General features: G+C 30.1%; 1 protein-coding gene across 1 annotated transcript; it reads right to left on the reverse strand.

Moving 5' to 3' along the window:
* Positions 1-10477: 10477 nt before the first annotated feature.
* On the reverse strand, positions 10478-13349 carry LOC130820865 (homeobox-leucine zipper protein ATHB-40-like). Its single transcript, XM_057686407.1, has 3 exons — positions 13142-13349; positions 12520-12824; positions 10478-10954 (listed from the first exon to the last, which is right to left on the reverse strand). The coding sequence occupies exons 1-3, from the start codon at positions 13218-13220 to the stop codon at positions 10679-10681; spliced, it is 660 nt and encodes a 219-aa protein (XP_057542390.1). The 5' UTR covers positions 13221-13349; the 3' UTR covers positions 10478-10678.
* Between the last annotated feature and the right edge of the window lie 11236 nt (positions 13350-24585).

Genomic DNA, 24585 nt, shown 5'->3' on the forward strand with positions numbered 1-24585 from the left:
TAGCGCCCAATCGACTCTACCATAAGCGATGAGGTGACGGAACACATGCCATAACGCGGCTATGCATTCTTTCTCGACCAAAGCAAAGGCAAGCGGGAAGATTCCCTTGTTCCCATCTTGAGCAATCGCAGTTAACAACGTATGGCGATACTTACCATACAAATGTGTTCCGTCAATGGAAATAAGGGGTTTGCAATACTTAAACCCCTCAATACTAGGTTTAAAAGCCCAGAACACACGTTGGAAAGTTCTAATACTAGGACGAACGTATACACCAACATCATTATATTCCTCAAAGAACCACTCAACTACAGTCCCGGGGTTAGAAACTTGCATTGCTTTCAAGAAGCGTGGAAGGAGAGGATAAGAATCTTCCCATGTCCCATACATGGAGAGAAGGGCTTGCTGTTAGCACACCATGCCCGCTTATAGGTCACTTCGACACCAAATTGGTCTTTCACCATTTGTCGCACCACAGAGACCTTAATTGATGGGTCTTCAGCAACACAATTTCAAATAAGATTGTTAATCACGGAAGATGTCAAATGAATGTGTCTAGTTGACACATTTTCAGTACTTAATACACAACCCCCATGCTTCCCTTTATATGTAACAATCTCCCATGAAGGTGAATAGGAGCTCTTCCTAGCCCTAAGCCTCGAAGCACACCCTCTCTTACACTTCAAGGCGAGCACGGTTTGATTTGAAGTCTCAGTTCGGTACTCAACGTTCCTACGAATATGATACAATCTAACAACATCCAACAACACATCCTTGTTATCAAACATCATACCCTTTTGAAACTCTCCTTCATCGGTGTAGGTTGTATCACAATCCCAAGACCTCCAAGAGTTTTCCTCAACGTGTTCATCTAGAGAGGGAACTAGTGCATAAGGTGTAGGAGCAATGATTGTTGGAGTGTTGCCTAAGCTCATGTCATTAGCTAGAGCCTCCTCGTCAACACCCGCCTCATCCTCAGAAGGAGCTTCTGCGAATTCATTACTCTCACTATTAAAAATCACCCCAAGGGTTATTTGTATCTTCTAAGTTAAAAGTATCATCATTTAAGACTTGATTTTGAAGTTGATAGGGTTCATTAGAAGGAGAAGAGGAAGATGGCATAATGGGATTTTGGGTTTCTTGGGTAGGGAGGGGCGTATGAGAAGGAGCAGAAGAAGTTACATTCAGGAATGCATTTGTTTCTACAACATTGACATCTTGATTCCCTAGGGGTACCTCTTCTACATATAACTCTAAAGAAGGAATAGAGGTAGACTTTGAGTACTCCCACATTGCATCTATAGCCTCCTCATCCTCAACTGGAAAAGCTAACAAATCTCCATTCATATTGTACTTAAAACTTACATTAACAGTACTTCTTGTAGTGTCAATGCTAATCTTAGAGCATATAAGATGTTTAAATTCATTCAAATCCATGTTTGAGTTGCATGCAAACAGTTTACGTCTTCCCCCAATATACTTAACATTGCTACTACTTGATCGAATTGAACCATTCCAAAAACATACAATAGTCACACGAAATGAAGCCATTTCTACAACAATACGTACAAAATCAACATCACCATCAAGTTCATAAATATATACTACATAACAACATTGTTTAAATTTAGGTTTTGCATTCAAACATTCTCTAAATTAAACTCAAATTTAGGGTTCGCATTCAAAAATTTTCTATATTAAACTAAAACATTTTCTACATTAAATTCATGAACAAACAACCTCAATATGAAGATCATGGCAAATAACAAGTACATTTGACATATTCATAGAGTTTGATATTATATGACCACTATAAATGACATACATTTTAAAATCAACAAGAACTAAAAAATTTATAATAAAAACGTACCTTAATAAGCTATAGATCAACAAGAAGTAGTAAATTGAATTTATGTGAAAGTTCATGAACATTTTGTGAACCCTAATTTTCGAAAATGGAAATAAACAAAAAAAAATAGTACCTTAAGTGAACGTATGAAGATAACAGAACTAATTAGTAGTACAAACTTGAAATTTGATGAGATTAATTGAAGGGTTGAAGTTGATTTTAATGGTGGAAAGAAGAGGGAGATCTCGTAGGTTGAATGAGGAAGCAAACTGAAATGAGGAAGAATGAGAACTGGGAAATTTAACTCGCATTAAGTCGCTGTTAGTAACAGCAACATATCAGTTGACCAGTCCACTCCTTAAGTCGCTGTTACTAATAGCGACTTGACCCTTTATTAATTTTTTGACCGTTTGCTTTAATTCGCTGTTAGTAAGAGCGAGTTTACACCAAACCTAGGTTTAGAGGCAAGGACGCTTATTTTGGGAATAAAGTTTGAACGAAGCTTGTTTTTAGAATAAAGTTGTTAAATAATCTTTTTTTTTCAAATTTTCTGGGTTTGATACCGGCTCAATTGCGTTACAAAAAAAAAAATAAATAAATAGAGAAATGGGCCTTTAAAAATGAATATGGTCTTAAACAGTTATTCAACAGCCATTTCTATTTGTGAACTTCAAACGATTGGATGTCATCTTAAGAATTAAGACCACAATAAATTTATCGGACTTAGGCTTAACATTAGCCAATAGATATAGCTCCGAAGCTCGCAGCCCATATTCTACTCGGAGCGTGCACTTAAAAATTCCAAAGTAAATAAGCCTTTTTTAAAAAAAATAAATAAATGTTCCTTGAACCTAATTTCTAAAATAATCTCTTTATCTGAACCTCTAGTTAAATCTTGTTTGTTGTTACTAACAGATATCAACGAATAATAGAAAATTTGACCAAAAAGTTAAGTAAATTTTTGTTTGCTATTAGTAATAGAGAACACAACCTTCATTATAAGATTTCTTTATTGAAAAGCCATAATTTTGCAAAGAAAAAAATAGCAAATTATTTATCCACTTATAAAAGGCTAAAAGTAAACGAAAAATTATTTATCTTATAACTTAGGCGTATAAATAATAAGCAGTAATAAATTTTTTGTTTACTTGTCTAAAATTCTTGACATTATAATAATAAAAGTTGTAAGGAAGATATGTTCATTGTTAAATAACCAATAAACACAATTTTATTTGAGTTTTGACTAGATTTTCTCCTATTTATTATTAGTAACAGTATACAAAACCTAATCAAAGATTCGAATAATGCAACACTATATATTGGGAAGTAATTCTAAGAACACTTTCTTTTTATATTTTTCTTTTATAAATTGCTTATTTATTTCGAAAGTTTATGCTCTTATCCCATCAAAGGATGGTAATGGCTTGGGCGGAAGCAACAATAAGTTCATTTCTAATTACTGTTATAAGCAAAATACAAATTCTTGTGAGAGACAGTCCTTTTAAAAGACTATTTTTAATTAGACCGACCCATTATATATTTTTTAAAATATCATATGTAGGTATTAAGAATGATGTAAGTAGACATTTAAGATATTGAAAGTAGCTATTAAGGATACGGTAAGTAGGCATCAGAGATAATGTAAGTAGAGATTAATAATACGGTAATTAGGCATTAATCTTTAATCGGTTGGACTTGAGATACGTCTCTCAAATAGACGATCTCTAAAGAGACTAGCAGAAAAGCTCAAATCTCAGACCCCTTCTATGTAATCCCTACCTCACCTCCACTAACCACCACTTCCCACAACCAACATGTCACTCGCACCTGGCCAATACATGCCGACACTACCACTTGACGCCATACCAACAGCCAGTGTGGCAAGCATCACGCAGACAATAATGCATTTTGACGGTGGTTGCTCAATCAATGTTGAAATGAAAGCCTCAAAGAGGTTTAACAATGAAAAAAAAATGAAAAATATAAGCAAAGATGAACACAAGTGTTTTATGAGGTATCTTGGATACCATTCTGCTCGACCGGTCGAGCGAGCTTCAGCACTGCTCTCCACTTGTTGCATCGATCAAGCAACCCTCATCTATCGATCCAAACTTCAAATTGTTCACATACGACACATTTTTATCGACCCTCTCCAAAGTACAAGACAAAGCATGTTCGATTAAATATTCAAAGTTAACGTCATTCATATGAATATTGGCACTTGTTTTAACAAATGTCAATATCAATTTGAAGTTAATTCATAGCTATTGTTTTAAGTGACATAGTAACAACTTTAAGTTGGTTGTTAAGTTTAAAACCAGTGTAGTGTAATAGATGAAGCGATGTAGTAATAGTTTAAAGTGTCCGTTAGTATGAGAAAAAGTGATCGTGTTAAATGTTAGCTTGATAAGTGCAATAATTCACATCATCATAATATTCGGTATATCCTACTCATTGAAAACTATGATTAGGGCTTGTGGAGGGCAAAAAAGCGGCAACGCATACCCATAAAGGAGAGTGCGGCCAAAGAGTCCCTCGCCTCGAAAAAAATCCACAAATAAATCCTCAGATAAAAATGTCAGTAGTCAAAAACATATAAATCTATATCAATTATAGAGGTGTTTCTTTGGGTCATCAGGTTGATTTTAAGCCAGGTGTTTTTAGGTCGATTTCAAATCGAATTTTGTGTTTAATTTGGTTTTTATATAATTGTAAATCCATTTTAAAATAAGGTTAAATCAGGTTCGATTATAAGGTCGGGTAAATTTTTAGGTCATTGGGTCTGTTTTGAAGACCTTTACTCCTTTATGGTGATCGTTGTTAGTGATTTCGTACTCATTTTGAAAGATTTATGCTACTTTACCAATTTTGAAAGTTTCAAGTTGGTTGTTCGTAGAGAAGAAGGTCAAGTACAGGGAAAGATCATGTGGGGGAGACTCAAAGGGGATATGGTCACAACCCTATTAAGCAAGATAAGGTTATTGGGCTTCCCAAGTTAGTCAGAGGATGCGAATGAAATATGGGTAAACATGGCAAAAACCACTAAAAAAGTGGCAAAAGAAATCATGGGGGTGTCGTCGGGTAAACCAAAAGTGTTCAAAGAATCGTGGTGGTGGAACGATGAGGTGGAAAAGTAGATAAAAGATAAAAAAACAAGAGATTTAAGGAACTTATGACATGCACGGAAGAGGAGGATAGGATAGAAAAGAGGGTGAGCTATAAAGAAGCAAAGCGGCCGGCAAAGAAAGCGGTAACCGACGCAAAAAACCGTGGTTATGAGGACTTGTATCGAAAGTTTGATACCAAAGAGGGGGAGAAGCAGATTTTTAAGTTGGCAAGGGCTAGGTTCAGGCAGCGGCAAGACTTAGAGGCAGTGAAATACATCAAGGATGAGAGAGGACGAGTTCTCCTAAGACAAGAGGACATTAAAACCAGATGGCTCTAGTATTTCTCTCAGCTACTCAACGAGTCTAAGGGGGCCAAAGGAGGCAGATAATCAAATTTCTGACGACAACAGACCACTAGAATATGGGTCAACGAGTGATATTACCACAAAAGAAGTAGGAGAAGCTCTCAAAAAGATAGGGAGAACAAAGGTAGTCGGGCCAGATAACATCCTGATTGAGGTGTGGAAGGGTTTAGAAGAAGACGGCATTCGTTGGCTGACTAACCTCTTTAATACCTCTATTTAAAAACAAAAGTAATGCGCAAGTATGCGGGAACTACAGAGGTATCAAACTTCTAAGCCACACAATGAAATATTGGGAAAGAGTGACAGAGAGGAGAATTAGATAGGAAACGGTGATTAGAGAGAATCGATTCGGTTTTATGCTAGGAAGGTCAACCATTAAGGCAATTCATGGTTTGAGGAGAATGATGGAGAAATATAGAGAGCGAATGAAGGATCTGCATATGGTGTTCATTGACTTGGAGAACGCGCATGATAGTATACCACGACGTGTCATCTGGGATAGCCTCAAGGCTAGAGGTATTTCTTCAGTGTACATCGAGGCTATACAGAATATGTATGACAGAGTTTCGACTAACATCCAAACTCTGGTGGGGATAACAGAGTCATTCCCGATTAAAGTTGAACTACATCAGGGATCGGCTCTAAGCCCTTTCATTTTTACAGTCATTATGGAAGAGATTTCTAAATCTATTTGGGAGACGGTACCATGGTGCATGCTATTCGTTGACGACATAGTGCTGGTAGCAGAAACTAGAGAGGAGGTTAGTAATAAATTGGATGAGTGGAGGGAAGCTTTAGAAGGTAAATGGTTGCGCATTAGTTGTACGAAGACCGAGTATTTGCGCTGTGACTTTAGCGGGATAGCACCGATAGGAAAACCAGAGGTGTCCATTGATGAAGCTATTGTTAAAAGTACGACCAAGTACAAGTATTTGGGATCGATCATTCAAATGGATGGGGAGATTGATGGAGATGAAAATCATCGTATACATGCGGGTTGGCTCAAGTGGCGAGCAACCACTGCAGTGCTATGTGATAGGAAATTCCCAAGCAAGTTAAACAGAAAATTCTACCAGGCGGTAATCAAATCTGCTCTGCTATATAGGATCGAATGTTGGCCTGTAAAGAAGATTTATGAACATAAGATGGAAGTTACAGAAATGCGCATGCTGAGGTGGATATGTGGGCACACATTGATGGATCGAATTAGGAACCAAGAGTTTAGGGACAAACTACGGGTAACCCCTATTTCTGAAAAAATGCGCGAAAATAAATTGAGATGGTTTGGACATGTGCAGAGAAAGACTTTTGACGCCCCTGTGAGGAGGGTAGAAAGCAATATAGTAGAGGGTAAAAGGAGTCGAGGAAGACCCTGGAAAACTTAGGATGAGCAAATAAAAGTTGACTTGCATGAGTTAACCATCTCTGAGGGTCTGACTAGGGATAGGGGTAGTTGGAGGTGCCATATCCATGTTTTAGACTACTGATGTCCTCTTAGATTACCTTTTGGTGTTGTTGCCCTGCTCCTTCACTTGTTTCTTTTTTTTGTTTTTTTCTTTAGTTGGTTCTACTTATTTATTTGATTTATAGGCTTTTAATTTATCTTTCCTGTATAGTTACATCTCCTTATATTTCTCGAGCCGGAGGACTCCTTTGGCCGCGCTCTCCTTTATGGGCATGAGTTGTCGCCGTCCTTCCCTCTCCAGACCGTGTCCATAGTTTTTCTATGAGTGGGATACACTGGGTAGGATGATGATGATGATGATGATAATGATTTTTATGGTTTAAATTAATGATGATGGAGTACACCAAGGTGTTTTTTGTTTGATTGAACAAGTTTTACAAAGAGGAGGAGCAATAGAGTTGCAAATTATTTATAATGTAAAAGTTTTAAACTAAAATATGATAAATTTTCACTCTTTTGATTATAATTGTTGATTGGAAGATCGTATTAAGGCAAGATTGGTGGCGTTAGAAACTAGACTACAAAAGTTCTCCAATAAATAACTCGCCTATAAAAGCGACGACTCTCCACCTATAATGACAACTCGTGGCTTTTCTCTAGAAGGCGTGCGAGTTCGACATCCATGCTTTCTTGTACATTATGCTATTAGTTGTTTTATTTTAATTAATTTAAATAATATAATTAGTTTTTAGGTTAAAATTAAGTTAAATAATTTTTTTTTTTGACCAAGTTAGCCTATTCTATATATAGAGAGGATTTTTAGGTTAGTTCAAATGATCTTGAATCCTATTTAAGTTTTCTATTTATTTAAGTTTTTTGTCATTTCATTTTGTTAGTTATTTCAATTTCATGTATTATTATTAGATTAAATTTAATATAGTTGTAAATTTCATGTGTTATGCCAGGAAGGTCAACCATTGAGGCAATTCATGTTTTGAGTAGACTGATGGAAAAATATAGGGAGCGAAAAAAAGATTTGCATATGGTGTTCATTGACTTAAAGAAAGCGTATGATAGCATACCACGACGTGTCATCTGGGATAGCCTCAAGGCTAGAGGTACTTCTTCAGTGTACATCGAGGCTATACGGGATATGTATGATAGAGTTTCGACTAACATCCAAACTCCGGTGGGGATAACAGAGTCATTCCCGGTTAAAGTTGGACTACATCAAGGATCGGCTCTAAACCCTTTCATTTTTACTGTCATTATGGAAGAGATTTCTAAATCTATTTGGGAGACGGTACCGTGGTGCATGCTACTCGCTGATGACATAGTGCTGGTAGCAGAAACTAGAGAGGAGGTTAGTAATAAATTGGATGAGTGGAGGGAAGCTTTAGAAGGTAAAAGGTTGCGCATTAGTCGTACGAAGACCGAGTATTTGCGCTGTGACTTTAGCAGGATAGCACCGGTAGGGAAACCAGAGGTGTCCATTGATGAAGCTGTTGTTAAAAGTACAACCAAGTACAAGTATTTGGGATCGATCATTCAAATGAATGGGAAGATTGATGGAGATGTAAATCATCGTATACATGCGGGTTGGCTCAAGTGGCGAGCAGCCACCGCGGTGCTATGTGATAGGAAATTCCCAAGCAAGTTAAAAGGAAAATTCTACCGGGTGGCAATAAGACCTGCTCTACTATATGAAAGCGAATGTTGGTCTGTAAAGAAGATTTTTGAACATAAGATGGAAGTTACAGAAATGCGTATGCTGAGGTGGATGTGTGGGCACACATTGCTGGATCGAATTAGAAACCAAGAGTTTAGGGACAAACTAGGGGTAGCCCCAATTAATGAAAAAATGCGCGAAAATAGATTGAGGTGGTTTGGACATGTGCAGAGAAAGACTTTCACCGCCTCTCTGAGGAGGGTAGAAAGCAATATAGTAGAGGGTATGAGGAGTCGAGAAAGACCCTGGAGAACTTGGGATGAGCAAATAAAAGTTGAATTACATGAGTTAAACCTCTCTGAAGGCCTTACCAGGGATAGGGGTAGTTCGAGGCCCCATATTCATGATTTAGACTACTGATGTCCTCGTAGTTTACCTTTTGGTGTTCTTGTCTTCTTGCTTCTCTTGTTTCTTATTATTTGTTTTTATTTTTGTTTTTTGTAGTTGGTTCTTCTTATTTATTCTATGTATATGGTTTTACTTTATCTTTCCAGTATAGCTACGTTTTCTTCTCTTCTTCTTCTTCTTTTTTCTCTTCTTCTTCTTCTTCTTTCTTCTGTTTTCTCGAGCCGGGGGACTCTTTTGGCCGCGCTCCCCTTTATTGGTATCAGTTGCCGCCGTCCTTCCCTCCCCAGACCCTGTCCATAATTTTTCTATGAGCGGGATACACTGGGTAGGATGATGATGATAATGATGATGATGTAAATTTCATGTTCAATTGTTGTTTTTCATATTATTATTATCCTTAGTTGTCTTTTATTTTCATTGTTTTTATTTTAATATTTGTCCATTGTTGTTCTTGTGTTAATTTATATGTCTAGTAAGTAGTTTTATTCTCTAGGATTGAGGGATTGATCCCAATTTTGGTATGAAATAATATTATTAGAATAATTGTATGAAAGTGAATTAATGATTAAATATATGCTTGATGAGCCTTGATTTATGCAACTTTATTAATGTTTTCAATAGAACGGAAGTTTGAGATTAGGAATAATTTAAGATTACGGTACATTTAGGTTAAATTCAAATTAGTTTAGCCAATAAAATGGAAGTTTGAGAATTAAAACTAGTAAGGTCCTAAAATTATTTTAATCAATATAGCGGAAGCTTAAAATTAATTAGATCATTTTTAGTCATATAATTTATATATATATATATATAAGTAGGAAAGTAACTGAATTCTATACTATAATTGAGTAATTCTCGGTATCGTAGACTGTTTTTATTTTTGTTCAAATGGTAATTTCTTGCTTAGTTTATATTACTAATATTTGAGTAGCTTAGTTTATTGATAATAGTTGTGTTAGACTTAAATCCCACATATATTCATGTATATGCACCATTAAGAGTTAGGTTTATTAATTAAACTAGCTTCTCTAACATTGACCCGTTGGCTTAATATTGACCCGTTTGCTACACATACACCGTATATTTGCGGTTAAAAGTAAATTTCACACTAATTTTATGATGTTGTTTCCTAGAAAGCTATGTTTAATAAGTTCTCTTATGTTTTATACCCCTTTTACATTTCTTTGCCATGGCTATTTTTTACTTTATCCAATTTGATCAAGATGAGAAATTCCACAATTATTTCTCTAGATTTCGAAGCTAGCTACGTGGACTAGTTGTATTCTTCTGGTTATACACATACTATAAATTGCTAAGGGCTCTAACGATATCTAATCTTGAGCGTAGAAGTCAAGCTAAAGACTTTAAACAAGCGATGTGAGGGAGGCAATCCATTTATTTTAAGTTATAAAAATTTCCTTTTAACTTCCCCTATATGTCTGCTTAGCCACCTCTCATGAGTCCTTTTCTTTAAAGCATCAAGGACAATACTTCGGCTAAGCATGGGGAAGTTTTTAGCTATCTATGCATTTTTGACATCGTTTTTGTTGCCAATTATCATCTTTTATTGCTTTCTTAGTTTACATATTTCTTTAAAAAAAAAAAATTGAGATAAATTTACCTTGATTAATTAAGTTAAGATGCTAAAATTAAAGACAGAAACATACCCTCAAGACTTAATATATAAGTCATGATTAACTTTTTTACATAATGAGGCGAACAAAAGTTAAGTTAAATTAGTGACAATAATTAATATGATTTACAAATAATTATAGATGAGATTAACTTATATATCTACATCCTACATTAACTCTGCCTCTAATTAAAGTAACTTATTAATTAAACAAGGTTAAACTTAATAATTAATTAATTAATTCACATATAAAGATCGACCCAATCTACATTAGGCACATAATTAGTTTCAGGCACGTAAAACAAGCTATCATAAAAACATCCTTCCATTCCAAATTGTTCTTCTACCAAAATTTGAGGATTTATCAAATTAGGATGATAATCCATTGTTGTTAGTGAAGAACTTGGACTGTTGCTTGAAATATTATCTGCTGTTGATGATATTGCTGATGATCTCTCATTAGCTAGTTTCTCTATTTCCTTTTTTGCTTCATTAAGTTGATCTTTTAGACTTAGTACCTGCACGCGTATATATATATATATATATATTTCATATATTATCGTAAAAGAGTTTTTTTTAAAAAAATTTAAAATAGTACTTTTAATTTTTGAGCGTATTAACATGTTGAGATAACTTCGATTGATTGTCCTTGATTAGCTAATTTTTAAAGTCAATCATCATAATCGTCATTTCATTTAAAATTTTGATTCAAATGTTTTTCATGTTTTTAAAAAAAATGGCAAATTGAAAGATCTTATTAAATCATAAATTCTCATAGAAATAGCTGATAATCCTAAACATATTCTTCAATAATATTAAACATATGTCTTTAAAAAAAATAATAGTAAACATACAACTAGTCTTATATAACACCGTCTCACTATGATGTAATTATAATGGTGGTCGGCAAATTTCCCTAAACACTATAATTTTGATTAGAAAAAAAGTGATCCAAAGATTCGAAATCACTAGATGTAATCCTAGCAACATTCTCGAGAAAAGCTAAACATACAAATATATAGCATTTATTTATTATGTTAAAATGGTACCAATTAATGTTTTTTATTAATTGATTAGTACAACGTAATACTGTTTATATTTGTTAATCTATATTTTATCATATTGATGCATTTGCCAAGATGTTTCCTATATAAATTTCAAATGGAATGGTTATTAAGGGAAACACGTGGAGGATGTCACATGTAAGGGTATAAGTATAACCAAAAGCAAGCATATGATATGGTCCAATGTCTGCCTTAAAATTAAATTCAAAGTCGCAGGTACGGACTCCATTTTTTCTATCCACTCTTGTGCACTCTTAAGTTAAATGTTCTTTATTCCGATGACAAATATTTAATGTGTTATCATTAGAGTATAGGTTTTCAATTGGGTTATCGAGTTAATTTTAGATTATATGTTTTGAGTTGGTTTAAAGTTAGAGCTTGCATCCGTATTGATTTTTACATAAGTTTAAATTCATTTTAAAGTCAGGTTAAGTCGAGTTCAGTTATAAAATCGGGTTAATATCGGATAATTGAGTCTGTTTTGAGCACCTTAAATTTTTAGTAACATTTATTGACTTTTTATACTAGCTTCTTATTCGTCATGTCGTCTCACTATTTTTTTATAATATAAACGTAGAATAACTTAAGTTTTCTTTCATTGTGACCACTTTGAGTATCAAAAGTCTAACATTTTTTAAGTCAAATTCGATGTATGTTCTTTTATTATGGAAAATAAATGAGACTAATATATTCTCTTTTATTATTTCATTTTCATTAAACAATATCTTTTAAAAGCGAGTGTATTTACTAAAATTTAAATAAATAAATATATATATATATATATATATATATATATATATATATATATATATATATATATATATATATATATATATATATATATATATATATATATATATATATATATTTATATATATATAATTTCAATCACGAATATATATGTTTGGAAAATGATCTAGAGTTTTAATAGCATGTTAGATTATATAAAGGTCCTTAATATTTATAGTAACGGGTTGCAATCTCATTTGACATAAATAAATTGAAGACTGGAAATGTACCTCAGTTTCAAGACGGCACTTATCCACAACAAGATTTTCTTTTTCATTTCTCAACTTAGAGTATTCTTGTTCAATCTGCTTGTTCTTCCATCGAGCCCTTCGATTTTGGAACCAGACCGCAACTTGCCTCGGATGTAACCCTAGTTCCGAAGCAAGGCGGTCTTTACGTTCCGACTCTAGTTTGTGTTCACAACCAAAGCTCATCTCCAACATATTCACTTGCTCTTCACTAAGCTTTCTCTTCTTTGCTAAATTGCTTCCTTCACTCTTATTCTTTCTCCTCCTACGTCTTTTTGGCTTTTCTCCTACAAATTAGAGTACATATAATGATTAATCTCATCAAAATTATATTAACCAACGTAATTGTTATTAATGGCTAAATATATATTACACTATAACTGATGGACAAATGAGATTTAAATAGGTGATCTTTGATCATTTTGTGTTATGAAACTGTATTAAAAAACTAACTTAATTAAAAGTTTAAACTGATGATTGTAGCTATAAAATATGCTATATACTCTATTATAATCTTCATCAGAATTAATTACCAGTTAATTGTGAATAATACTTGAAGGGTACGTACAAAAAACTATATAAAAGTATTAAATCAAAATTTTACCTTGTTGAGGAGCCATTTGGGTGTATAATCCAGAGTAGAGTTGGGAAATTAAGCCCATTGAATCATCTTTCTCATGCATGGTTTTAGGTAATTTAGTGGTGAATAAGGTTTGTCTTTATCTCGATTTATTTTTTTGATTGTCAAACTCAAAGTATCTCTTTTTGGTTTTTTATAACTTGCTTTGAGTGAAGAATGGTTGATAAGAAGGGAGCTAGTGCATGTGGATAAAGAGGGGATGGAGAGAGTTCATTTATAAAGGGTGGAGCAAGGGTAATTTGGGAAATTAAGAATAATTAGTACTATGTGTGCATGTGAATTTGCATTATCTTGCAAAATGTGACTTTTGTTGAGAAAAATGAGAATTTAATAATAAATTAAAAGAATTAAATTGTGTAAATAATATTAATTGCAAGTTAAAATATATGGATAATATTAAAATATATATATATATATATATATATATATATATATATATATATATATATAATTAGTAGATAAATAGTAAGTATTGATGTATTTGGGGATCTTATATTATTAGTTTCCAAATAAACATTTAAATGACACGGTTTTATAATGTGACTATTTCTATTGCTCTAACTCAGGTATATTTAATTTATTAATGTGATTATGTGTAATTTTAATGTAATTAATTAGAAAAATGGAATAATTATATGAATCTATTTCATAGACATGGTCTCAAACAAGATTAGTTGTAGTTGGGAGAAAATGTGTCTAGTGGTTTGAGAAATTTTCAAGTTTGTCATATCAGGAAGCAGTCTTTGGATCACTTGTAAGTCAAAAAAGGATGCATGATAATTGATAAATGGCAATTAACAAATTTCCTGTTTTAGGTGAGACGTGAGTTCATAAAACTATAAAATTGTTGGAGTACCAAATAAAAGGAAGTACATAGACATATTATGGATATGAACATTTCTTCCAAAATACAGATATTGTTTTATTTATAGTTTACATGAAAGAGTGAAATGTTAATGTATAAATAGTAATGTTTTGGTACGTTAATTAGTGAAATTGTTTTTAGTAGAGACCTAAGGTTGAAATCACCCCTCTCTACCCCCATGGCCCACATTGGCGGCAATCCAACTCTACAGTTGAGTTGAATATGAGAATACGTAGATGTTAACTATGTGAGCAGTTATTCGTATAAACATGATCTGAGTTTCATCTACGATACAATAACACTTGTTGTAATTTAATAAACAATCACCCAAATATTATTAAATACTTTGGTATGCAATTTTACTCTTATAAAATCAAACAATTTTTTATGGAGTAACTTTGAATAAAATAATTATAAATATGATTTTGGAGAGAGCTCAAAAGTCAAGGTCCGTCAAGTTCACACAATTTCTAAGCAATTTCTTGTTTAAATAAGGTTCCTTATTTGGACTTGTTTGTTAAGTGTTAAGGATTGATGTAGTAATGAATATGGACTTAATAGAAGGATGTACTGAGGACACTAGCAAAGGACATCATCATTGCTATTTTTATGGAAGAGTTTGTGATTAGGTTAAGATTTTATCTTGGTATACTTTCTCTTAAAATAGGTTATGGATTGTCGAAATACTAAAGGCAAATCTTATCTTACAGATCAATTTGACTAGATCACCATCGTTTCTAAATAATATTCACATGTATGCATTTATTTTACTTTATGGAGTTTATAATTTATCATGGTGTAAAGCATTAATTTTTAAAAAATAAATAATAATAAAATTTAAAACGTTAATATTTGGTAAAAACATATATTGCTTTGTGATCCCTCTAGATTAGAGTATTAGTAAAGAGAAAATAATTGCCTTTTAAGGAAAAAGTGAATATATGGTAAAAAAAAAATAATAAAGAGAGAAAATAAATTATATGAATGCAATTAAAAGAAAGTAGTGAATTATTGTGCAAAATAAAAATGATTTAAAATGAGAGAATAAACTCAAAATGAAAATTAATAATAAATAATAGAGACGGAGAGAGTAATTAGCTTTTCCCACCTTGAGGTATTGAGACCTATGAGTAATTAAAGTTTTGATTTAATTACGTCTAAACAATATTCATGTTTTTTTTTTGCAAGAATTATAAAATATGTGTGAACAATTTCAAACAAAAGTGATTTTTAATAGTAAAAATTTAGGAAGACAAATTAGAATAGATTAAATTGTGAATGATCATTCAGAAACATTTTGTAAATTGTAATATAAATATTTATGAAGAAATTTTCATTAACACAATAATATTTATGTACTCGTTATACATGGTCGTTATCAACTCAATATCCCGCATAACTTCAGGGTTCGGGGAAGAAATTAAGGCTAACCATATTCGTACCCCTCGATGTTGTGAGCAAGAGAAATGCGCGCAATCAATGCAAGTTAAACTCTTAAATAGTGAGAGTTGTGCAAAAAGAAAGATAGATGACACTTAGATAAATAGGAAATATTACCTGCAAAAGACAAAATAAGTTGAACTAGAATATGAAAACTTACTCTATAAATTTATATTTATTTCACAAAATCTTATGCAATTTTGTGTAAATATCTGCGTACGATATCCCTAGCATGCATGCATATTACTCTAATTTTCTTCAACACATCAATCACTACAATTATTTGGTTGAATATGTGTACTAGGTATATCTTTTTGGGCAAATTCATTACATATTTTTATACTTGTTAAGATGTTATCCAAACATAAAAAATTAGAAATTAAGATTTAAATTTTTAATTTTAATTCAGATACCATAATTATTCAATCTAGGTAACAAAGTAGTGCGTACTATGATTTCTATCAAAAAAGTAGTGTTATTATTACTTTGTTGTATTTTCTTCTTTAATTAATTTAATTAAAAAAATTAGTACTGTATTTAATAAAAATAAAATAATAGTTTATTATTATCAATTTAAAAATGAAAATACACATTTATACTCAAAAAACTCATATCTAACTTTCGGTCAAAGAACTTAAATATTTAGTGATGGCCCTATTGCTAACAAATTTAGTAGAAGAATGAATAAGTGGCCTCTCTACACTTTTGAAGTACAAATTACAAAATGGTATGGTTGAAAAAATAACTTGAAAAAAGAATACAATGATGGGTAAGTTCACATCCTCCAAGCACAAACTCCAAATGCTAACTAAACAACATTAAAGTATCTCCTTTTCAAATAGGATAAGGTTCTATCTATTACAGTTAACCAATTTGACACTCATTCCACGCACCTTGGGGAGATTAGGTGCATTTTCTCTTGCCCAATTGGGCAATTATAAATTCATTACAGGGTTTTATAAGGTATACTTTCCAAATATTATAAAAAGATTAGACAAATAACTGAAAGTATAACTGGGTATTTTAATAAATTTTATTTATTTTGATCTCAGCATTATCCAATTGAATAAGAAAAAGAGTTGCACGTAAAATTCATTATAAAATAATATGGAAATTAAGCGTTTAAAAATTCAAAACTGACCTCTCTCTAACATAAATAAACACTTCTAACTAACATAAGAATATCGACAGATATCTCAAATTTCCTAAAGAATATTTAGTAAGTTTTTGAGTTATGAGTGGGGTCAGATGGCCTTAAATATATAAAGTGGCTAAAACTGGCAATCCAAATGTGCATCTATTATACTTTAACTCTACCTATTTTACTAAGTTATACTATAATAAGATAAGGGCTGATTATATATTAAGAAAATAAAGTAAAATTCAATGTTCAAAATAGTTAAAGTAAATTTAAAGTTTCTTGTTCAAATACTTTTACATGTTTGAAATATCATATTTTATTTATTTTAATAGACCTTTGTCTGAAGTTTTAGACAGAGTATCGGTTATTCAACTATTATTATTTTACTAAAGTATTGACTAATTTGCCTCTAATTTAAATTTTTAGCTTTGCTCCCGCTTACGTGCTTTTAATCCGTTATATAACAAATTTTAAAAAAAATAAAAACACCAAAATTTAATCAAACAAAATGAAATAAAGAACACAATCACTAAACTTAATAAGAGTGAGATTTAAGATCTAAAAAACATGACCACCTAGGGTTTGTGATTTGGTATAGTCATTGCTTGATGCTGCGTAATTGGGTGGTAATTTCCCACTTTTTAGGGTTCCTCCATACAATTAGCCTTTTTCAAATCAAAAGGAAAATGTTGGGCGCGTGGCTCGAGATTTGTTGCTTCAAAGGTTAAATGTCACTGTTAGAATTGAATTGAGTTGGAATATATTTTAATTATATATCAATAGTTTTTGTGTTTTCTTTTTGGGTACAATGACTTATGATAATAAGGGCAAGTAGGTGAATTGATAATGTATTTTTTTTCTACTTTACCAATGTCTCAGTGTTCTACTGTTCTTCGCTGTTTCTATTTCTAGGGTCAAAGTCAGGATTTTAAATTAGGGGTTAAATTGTTAATATACTAGCAAATTATTTACTATATAAAAACTAACAAATTATAAAAATTTTAAATCATACATACTGAAAGAAATTTGTCTTATAACAAAAATTATGTTCAGCAAAAAGTTGATACTTCCCCATAATTATCTATTTTGAAAAAAATAAATCAAGTGTATTTGACTCTATTATTCGCCTAGTAACATCTAAAATAATACTATGAAAATTTAGATAACAAAAATATAAACACACACACTAAAAAGGATAAATGCAAAATTATAGAAGATAAAGAGTAATGACACTAACAAATTTATTAGTTTATTAAAAAAATAATTATTAACATTAGGATTTGATCACTTATCCTCAGGCAATAAATTTGTTACTCCAACCATTGAGTTATAGTAATTTGTTATATTTTGACAGAGTTAAAATTGAATATTTAACTCATGGATCTAGAAGATCCGTTTTATTTTTAAAATACAAAGATATTATTTAGTAGGCATTTGCCACTGTTATTTTGAGGACCCAAATTTTTGATCTGGTTTGAAATTGATTCGGGAAATTAGTTGATCACTGGCGATCTGAAAATGATCCACCTCGACTCGACAACATTAGAAAAATTAGGTAAAACCCGACCAAAACACAAAATTCGATTGTTTTTTCCCATTTTCAGTTATACGTCAATATTTTCAATTTTACTTCATTTTAGCTAGGATTAGAAACAGGCGACCGGTCGGATTTAGACCGGGTCCGAGTGAACCTAGATCTAGATCTGTTTTTAAGAGAGGATCCAAATTAAAATCTGAATTTGCGGGTCTAATTTTTCAGGTTCAAATCTGGATCATGGATCCCACGGATCTAGGATCGGGTTCGGGGAAAAACGAGTCCAAGCTCATATTCCTGCATTTGATTATATTTTGCTTTGCGTTACAATACCTATGGAGTTTAGACTTGATTTAATCATATAATTATCGTATATACTAATAATTTTGAAGTAAAATGATAAATAGCAAGCTTTTTAGTGTCTTGCCATTTGTAATTATTTGATTGGACAAAAAATCTAAATGGACATAATCTTTTCAAATTAGAAGAATAATTTGATGGCATGTTAAATAAAGAATATTTCAAATCATATAATTTAATAATTCTTTTGTAAAATGACAATGACTGTCTCATAGCCATTTGTGAAATGATCAAAATTATTGGATGTTAAACTTTGATGTGGATCCTTATTTTAAATTACATCTAAAAATAGTAGTTTTAAATATTTATTATAGAATATCTTTTATTAGACTCAATTTTACTCATGTAGTGAATATCAAAACATAATTTTTGACTTGATAATTGAAATGATTCATAAATAAAAGATTTTTTAAATTAAATAAATTTAATTAGAATGATGTTATTACTACTATAATGTGAACTTATTTAAAAACTTTTTGCAAATAATATGTCAAATTAATTGTACCTTTGGCTGAAAAAGAATTTTTTAAAATTATATAAGCAATATTTTTTGTAAATTGTGTTATTGCAATGAATCAAAATCATCGCATTGGCTTTTAAAATCAGTTTACTAAGTTAGAAGTTTTGAAAATATATCAATAAAAATAAAAAAATTGCATCTAATCTATATATATATATATATATATATATATATATATATATATATATATATATATATATATATATATATATATATATATATATATATTAACAATTCCATACATTGCACGACTTTTATACTAGTTTCTTATAGAAATAGATTTTTTAAAAATGATATAACAGAAGTGTAATTATAGAGGTAGTGTAAGTAAACAGAAGTGATGTGTACTATTCACAAATCACACTATGTGAAACATTATTACTATTATGTTAATTTATTTCAAATCTTTTTGCAAATAATATGCCTAATTAATAGTATCTTTGGATGTAAAAGAAATTTGCTAAATTATATAGGCAATATTTTTTTTTACAAATTGTGTATGTGGCAGTAAATAAAAATATTAACATTGGCTTTTAACATTTGTTTATCAAGTTAGTAATTTTCAAATATATATCAATATTAATCATAAAAATACATGTCAATATATATATATATATAATATATATATATATATATATATATATATATATATATATATATATATATATATATATATGTACATATACATATATATATATATATATATATATATATATATATATATATATATATATATATATATATATATATACATATATATATATACATATATATATATATATATATATATATATATATATATATATATACATATATATATATACATATATATATATATATATATATATATATATATATATATATATATATATATATATATATATATATATATATATATATATATATATATATATATATATATATATATATATATATATATATATATATATATATATATATATACATACATATATATATATATATATATATACATACATATATATATATATATACATACATATATATATATATATATATATATATATATATATATATATATATATATATATACATACATATATATATATATATATACATACATATATATATATATATATACATACATACATATATATATATATATATATATATATATATATATATATATATATATATATATATATATATATATATATATATATATATATATATATATATATATATATATATATATATATATATATATATATATATATATATAAACAATTAAGGATTCGATCATATTTTTTTAGGGTCATCATTCTTATATGATTTGGATCATCATTTTGATAGCCTAATATCAATTCACTTTTACTTATTTTTACTTTATTGTAACTTACTACACATTATTCAAATATATATTAATTACAATAAAAATAATAAACAATATTTATTTATTTGGTTTTGATCACTTTTCTAATTATTTATATTAGTATTATTTCAATCTAAAAGCAATATTATATGACATGTCTTTAAAAATAAAATTATAAATTTTTTATCTTTAAACTTAAACTAATAAGGTTATTATAATAGTGTGTTCAGATATTTCACTCATTTCTTTAAAAAAATTTCTCTTTTCAACCCAACATTTAGTATTAGCCTAATAGAGGCACCAAATAAATCAAAATAAAGCTGCGTGACTTTTTGTCGATATTAGTTTTTAATAATCCAATACTTGTTCTTTATTTGCTATTAGCATGCCTTATTAATTAGTTTGCTGACCACAAACTAAAAGTAAAGGTTAAATTATTAAAAAACAATCTAAAAATATAATTATTTTTAGCGAATGAATAAAATATTAAATTCTTAATATTAATTTAAAAAAAATTGAATAATGTGTTTATTGCAAACCTTGTGTGGATAGAGGGGTATACTTCTTTTAAATTAATATGGTCATAGTTGACCAAAATAAAATTTATGTGAAAAAATAGAGTAAATTAAACTCTTAAGTATGACGTGTTGAATATTTACATGGAAAATTGTGCCCTTTTTTGAGAATAAATCAAGTTAATCCTATCCAATTAATGAGATTAATTTCCTCATATGGGGCACCACCAAGCATGAGCATGGGTTTAAGCAAAGTCACTTTCCACTAATGTTTTCTTAATTTTTTTTAATAGATTTCCTTAAAAATTTATATTAAATTTGTGGTTCTATATTTGGCTACCCAACGATTGGACAACGTGGCCTAGATTCTTACAATTTAATTAAGAGATTAGCTAGCTTTATTGGTGAAATTTTATTTAATTAATGTTTCACCGAATTAGAGGAGCAAATAGAATTTATGCAAAATGATCCAAGAGTAACAATTGGCGTAAAAATTCACCTACCAATGGATCCGATTGGTAAACTAAGAAGAAAGCCTTTGTTCCCCAATCATTTTTTTGTTATAATTGTTTGAATTTAAGTTGGTCAAATGTTCTCTTGTTAAATTATCTATTAAAACTAGGTTGTGTCCTTTTTTTTAACAAATATTTTACATTAAAGAGTGTCAAAATGTAATTATTACGATAAATGAATAGAATTGAAAAAATTTTAAATATATGTAAATAACGTTTATAAACTTAAGTTTCCATTTGCCATACTTCAATTGTTCATTAGTATCGTTGTTGTATTTAACAATGTAATTTAATGTGAAATTTCAATAAATATCGCAAAACATTTAAAATGAAATTGTAAATGAGATTAATATTGATTAATGATATATATTTTTTACATATTAACGTTAGAAAATAATAGTGTTAACCTTTGTTACATAATAATGTTATAACTTAATTTTTTAAAAAATTAGATAAGTTATATGAATTAATATATCAATTTTAATGGTCAACTACGTGCTTCTCCGTTAATTTCCATTTTCGTTGTTCTCGATCAGCAATTTAATAATCCTTCATATATATCCATTACTCCAACTCATTCTCAATCTTTCTCGCATTCTTTTCAAAATCCCTCAAGTTATCTTCTTTATTAGTTCACAAGTATCTCGTCGTTGCACGTATAGATTTTCATTCAAGTCATCGGGTTAAGTATTTTGAGTCGGTTTAAAATCAGGTCTTATATATCCATATTGATTTTCATATTATTTCAAATTAATTTTGAAGTCGGGTTAAGTCGGCATCTGTTCCTAGATCGAGTAAATATCAGGTCATCGGGTTTGTTTTGAACATCTTTAATTGTACATTCTCAATTCACTTTAATTTTGAACGAATACCAACGATTCTCTTCCATATATGTGAATCCTAATCCCTTGGTGTATCATTCTTTTGAATTCACCTTTCTACCACTATTATCATCCTACAATGGTCATTATCATAAGCCCAACATCTAATCGATAGAATAACGATAGGCTAGTAGTCTTCTGATGAATCTTGTTCTTTATCTTTAGGGGCATACCTCGATCATATAATACTCTAGTGGCCGCTTTTCATTTTTTTCACTCATACGTAATTCTATAGATCACAGCTTGTTGAATGTTCCCACTATTGTGAAATAAAAACATAAGATATTTGCAACATTTATCAGGAGCAATTTCTTTCACTCTAATTTTATGGTGCCTCTACTTGTTTCACTTACGTCAAAGTGACAATTCATGTACTTTAACTTACTTCAACTTTATTTGAACCCTCGTGACTCTATCTTTATATCCATCGTTCTAGTTAAGCTTTACCCGCTCTAACTTCTCATTTACTAAAACAACATCATCAATAAACAACATACATAGTGGCATGTCTCCTTAAAAAAATCAGAGTTATCTCCTTTATGATAATGCAAAAAATGCCTTAGGAAACCTTGGTAAAAGTCAATTCAGATGGAAAAATTAATAATTGCTCCTTTACATATCTAACTTTGTCTGACTTCTTGATGCACATCTTACACAGTATTAATGAAAATAACTTTACCACAACAAAGGCTTGCTTGGTTTTCTGCTTGTAAGTCGTAGTTAGTAAATTAAAGCACAAGTTTATGTTTAAACCATAAGTATAGATTAAAAAACTTAGTAATTGCTAAACTATTTTACAAAATTTATCAACTTATAGATTTATGAAGAGAGAAAGATTTTGAGCAATGTCTTCACAATTTTAAAGTTAAGAGTTTATCATATCAAACGTATACATTGTGAGGTTGCATATAAATTAATTTGTTTTATTAAATTGCCTTTTTTTTTCTTTTTATTTTTGCACAATTTTCAAAGTAATTTTTAATTTCGATATCTCTCAATAAACATTATAAATTTTTTTAAAGAAATATATAATAAAAAGTATACATTAAGACGAATAAAAAGTATATGTTAAGACGAATAAAAAGTATACATTATTAGTATCACTCACAACTTTTTTTGTAGACAACTAGCCTTTAACGACATTCCTACTACCCTCTCTTTAGATATGGTATGGGTATGGTTTATTTGTTACAACACTCCCCAAACCTTGTCACCAAGAGAAAACCGGGTAAAATGATATGATATGTATGGTATAAACATTTGAGTAGAGTGCAACATCCATCCTATACTCCACTATTATACTCCCATCTATTCACCTTAAGTGTCCCATTTACTTTTTCGACACTATTCATTTACACTCTTAAATTATATTGTTATTAATTTATAAGTTTAAACATAGTCATGTGGGATTATTTGATTTGTTTTAATGTAAAGTTTATTAATATCAAATTTTTATAAATTTTAATAATATATAATTAGATACATAAAGAATTGAATAAATGATTTAGATAGAGTGCATAAAGTAGATGAAACAATTAAAATAAATAGGAAAGAGTACTTAATATTTAATAGGCAAACAACATAGTGATAACAAATGAGACAAATCCTATCAAGATAAGGTCAATATAATACAAATAAGAATGATCAATTTGTTATTTATGATAAATTTGTCATTGATTGATCACGTTTCTTTTCAACCAATATAATAAAATAAGGCGAATTTAAAGTAACAATATCAATATTGATCAAACCAACAAGATTTTGACAACTAATTAATGAGCATGGTATTAAATTTGAAGTAAAAATTTAAAAAAAAATGTAGAGTAGAGCACAAAGATATGAAGTAGAATCTAGAGCAAAGGGAAGAATTAAGAGTGAAAGAGAGAAATAAGGAGTGAGTAGTACTTGTGAGGCAAGTAAAAATCACATGGGTAGCAATTAGGAAAATAAGGACATGTTACACTTGTCAATACCCGTTTGATTAGAAACTTGCAGAAGAAATGGACCACCAATGTACGTGTTCTATCTTACTTATCAGGTTCTTCTTCTTGGGATTCCAACCCTCACCTATGTCAACCAATCATAGGCCCCCAACCCTTTTACATGAGCATTTCATCTCCTGCCGACTCATGACAGGCTTTACCAGAATATGCCGCCAGTGGTACCACGCACCCTCAGTATTCAGCACTCATATGGTGGATAGTCGACTTGTCGTGCACCACGCCTCATTGCATGACTTCTTAATATCGATGCGTCCCGCAAATAAATTCGTATTTCCCTTCGTTTTGT

The sequence above is a fragment of the Amaranthus tricolor genome, chromosome 8, assembly GCF_026212465.1.
Source record: "Amaranthus tricolor cultivar Red isolate AtriRed21 chromosome 8, ASM2621246v1, whole genome shotgun sequence".
NCBI lineage: Eukaryota > Viridiplantae > Streptophyta > Magnoliopsida > Caryophyllales > Amaranthaceae > Amaranthus > Amaranthus tricolor.

What these genes read in the sequence shown, in the direction of transcription:
- LOC130820865 (XM_057686407.1), bottom strand. Translation starts at nt 13,220, where the DNA reads ATGCATGAGAAAGATGATTCAATGGGCTTAATTTCCCAACTCTACTCT. An exon ending in CCAAATGGCTCCTCAACAAG is followed by an intron (nt 12,825 to 13,141) that starts GTAAAATTTTGA and finishes TCTAATTTGTAG; the next exon opens with GAGAAAAGCCAAAAAGACGT. An exon ending in AGTGCCGTCTTGAAACTGAG is followed by an intron (nt 10,955 to 12,519) that starts GTACATTTCCAG and finishes ATACGCGTGCAG; the next exon opens with GTACTAAGTCTAAAAGATCA.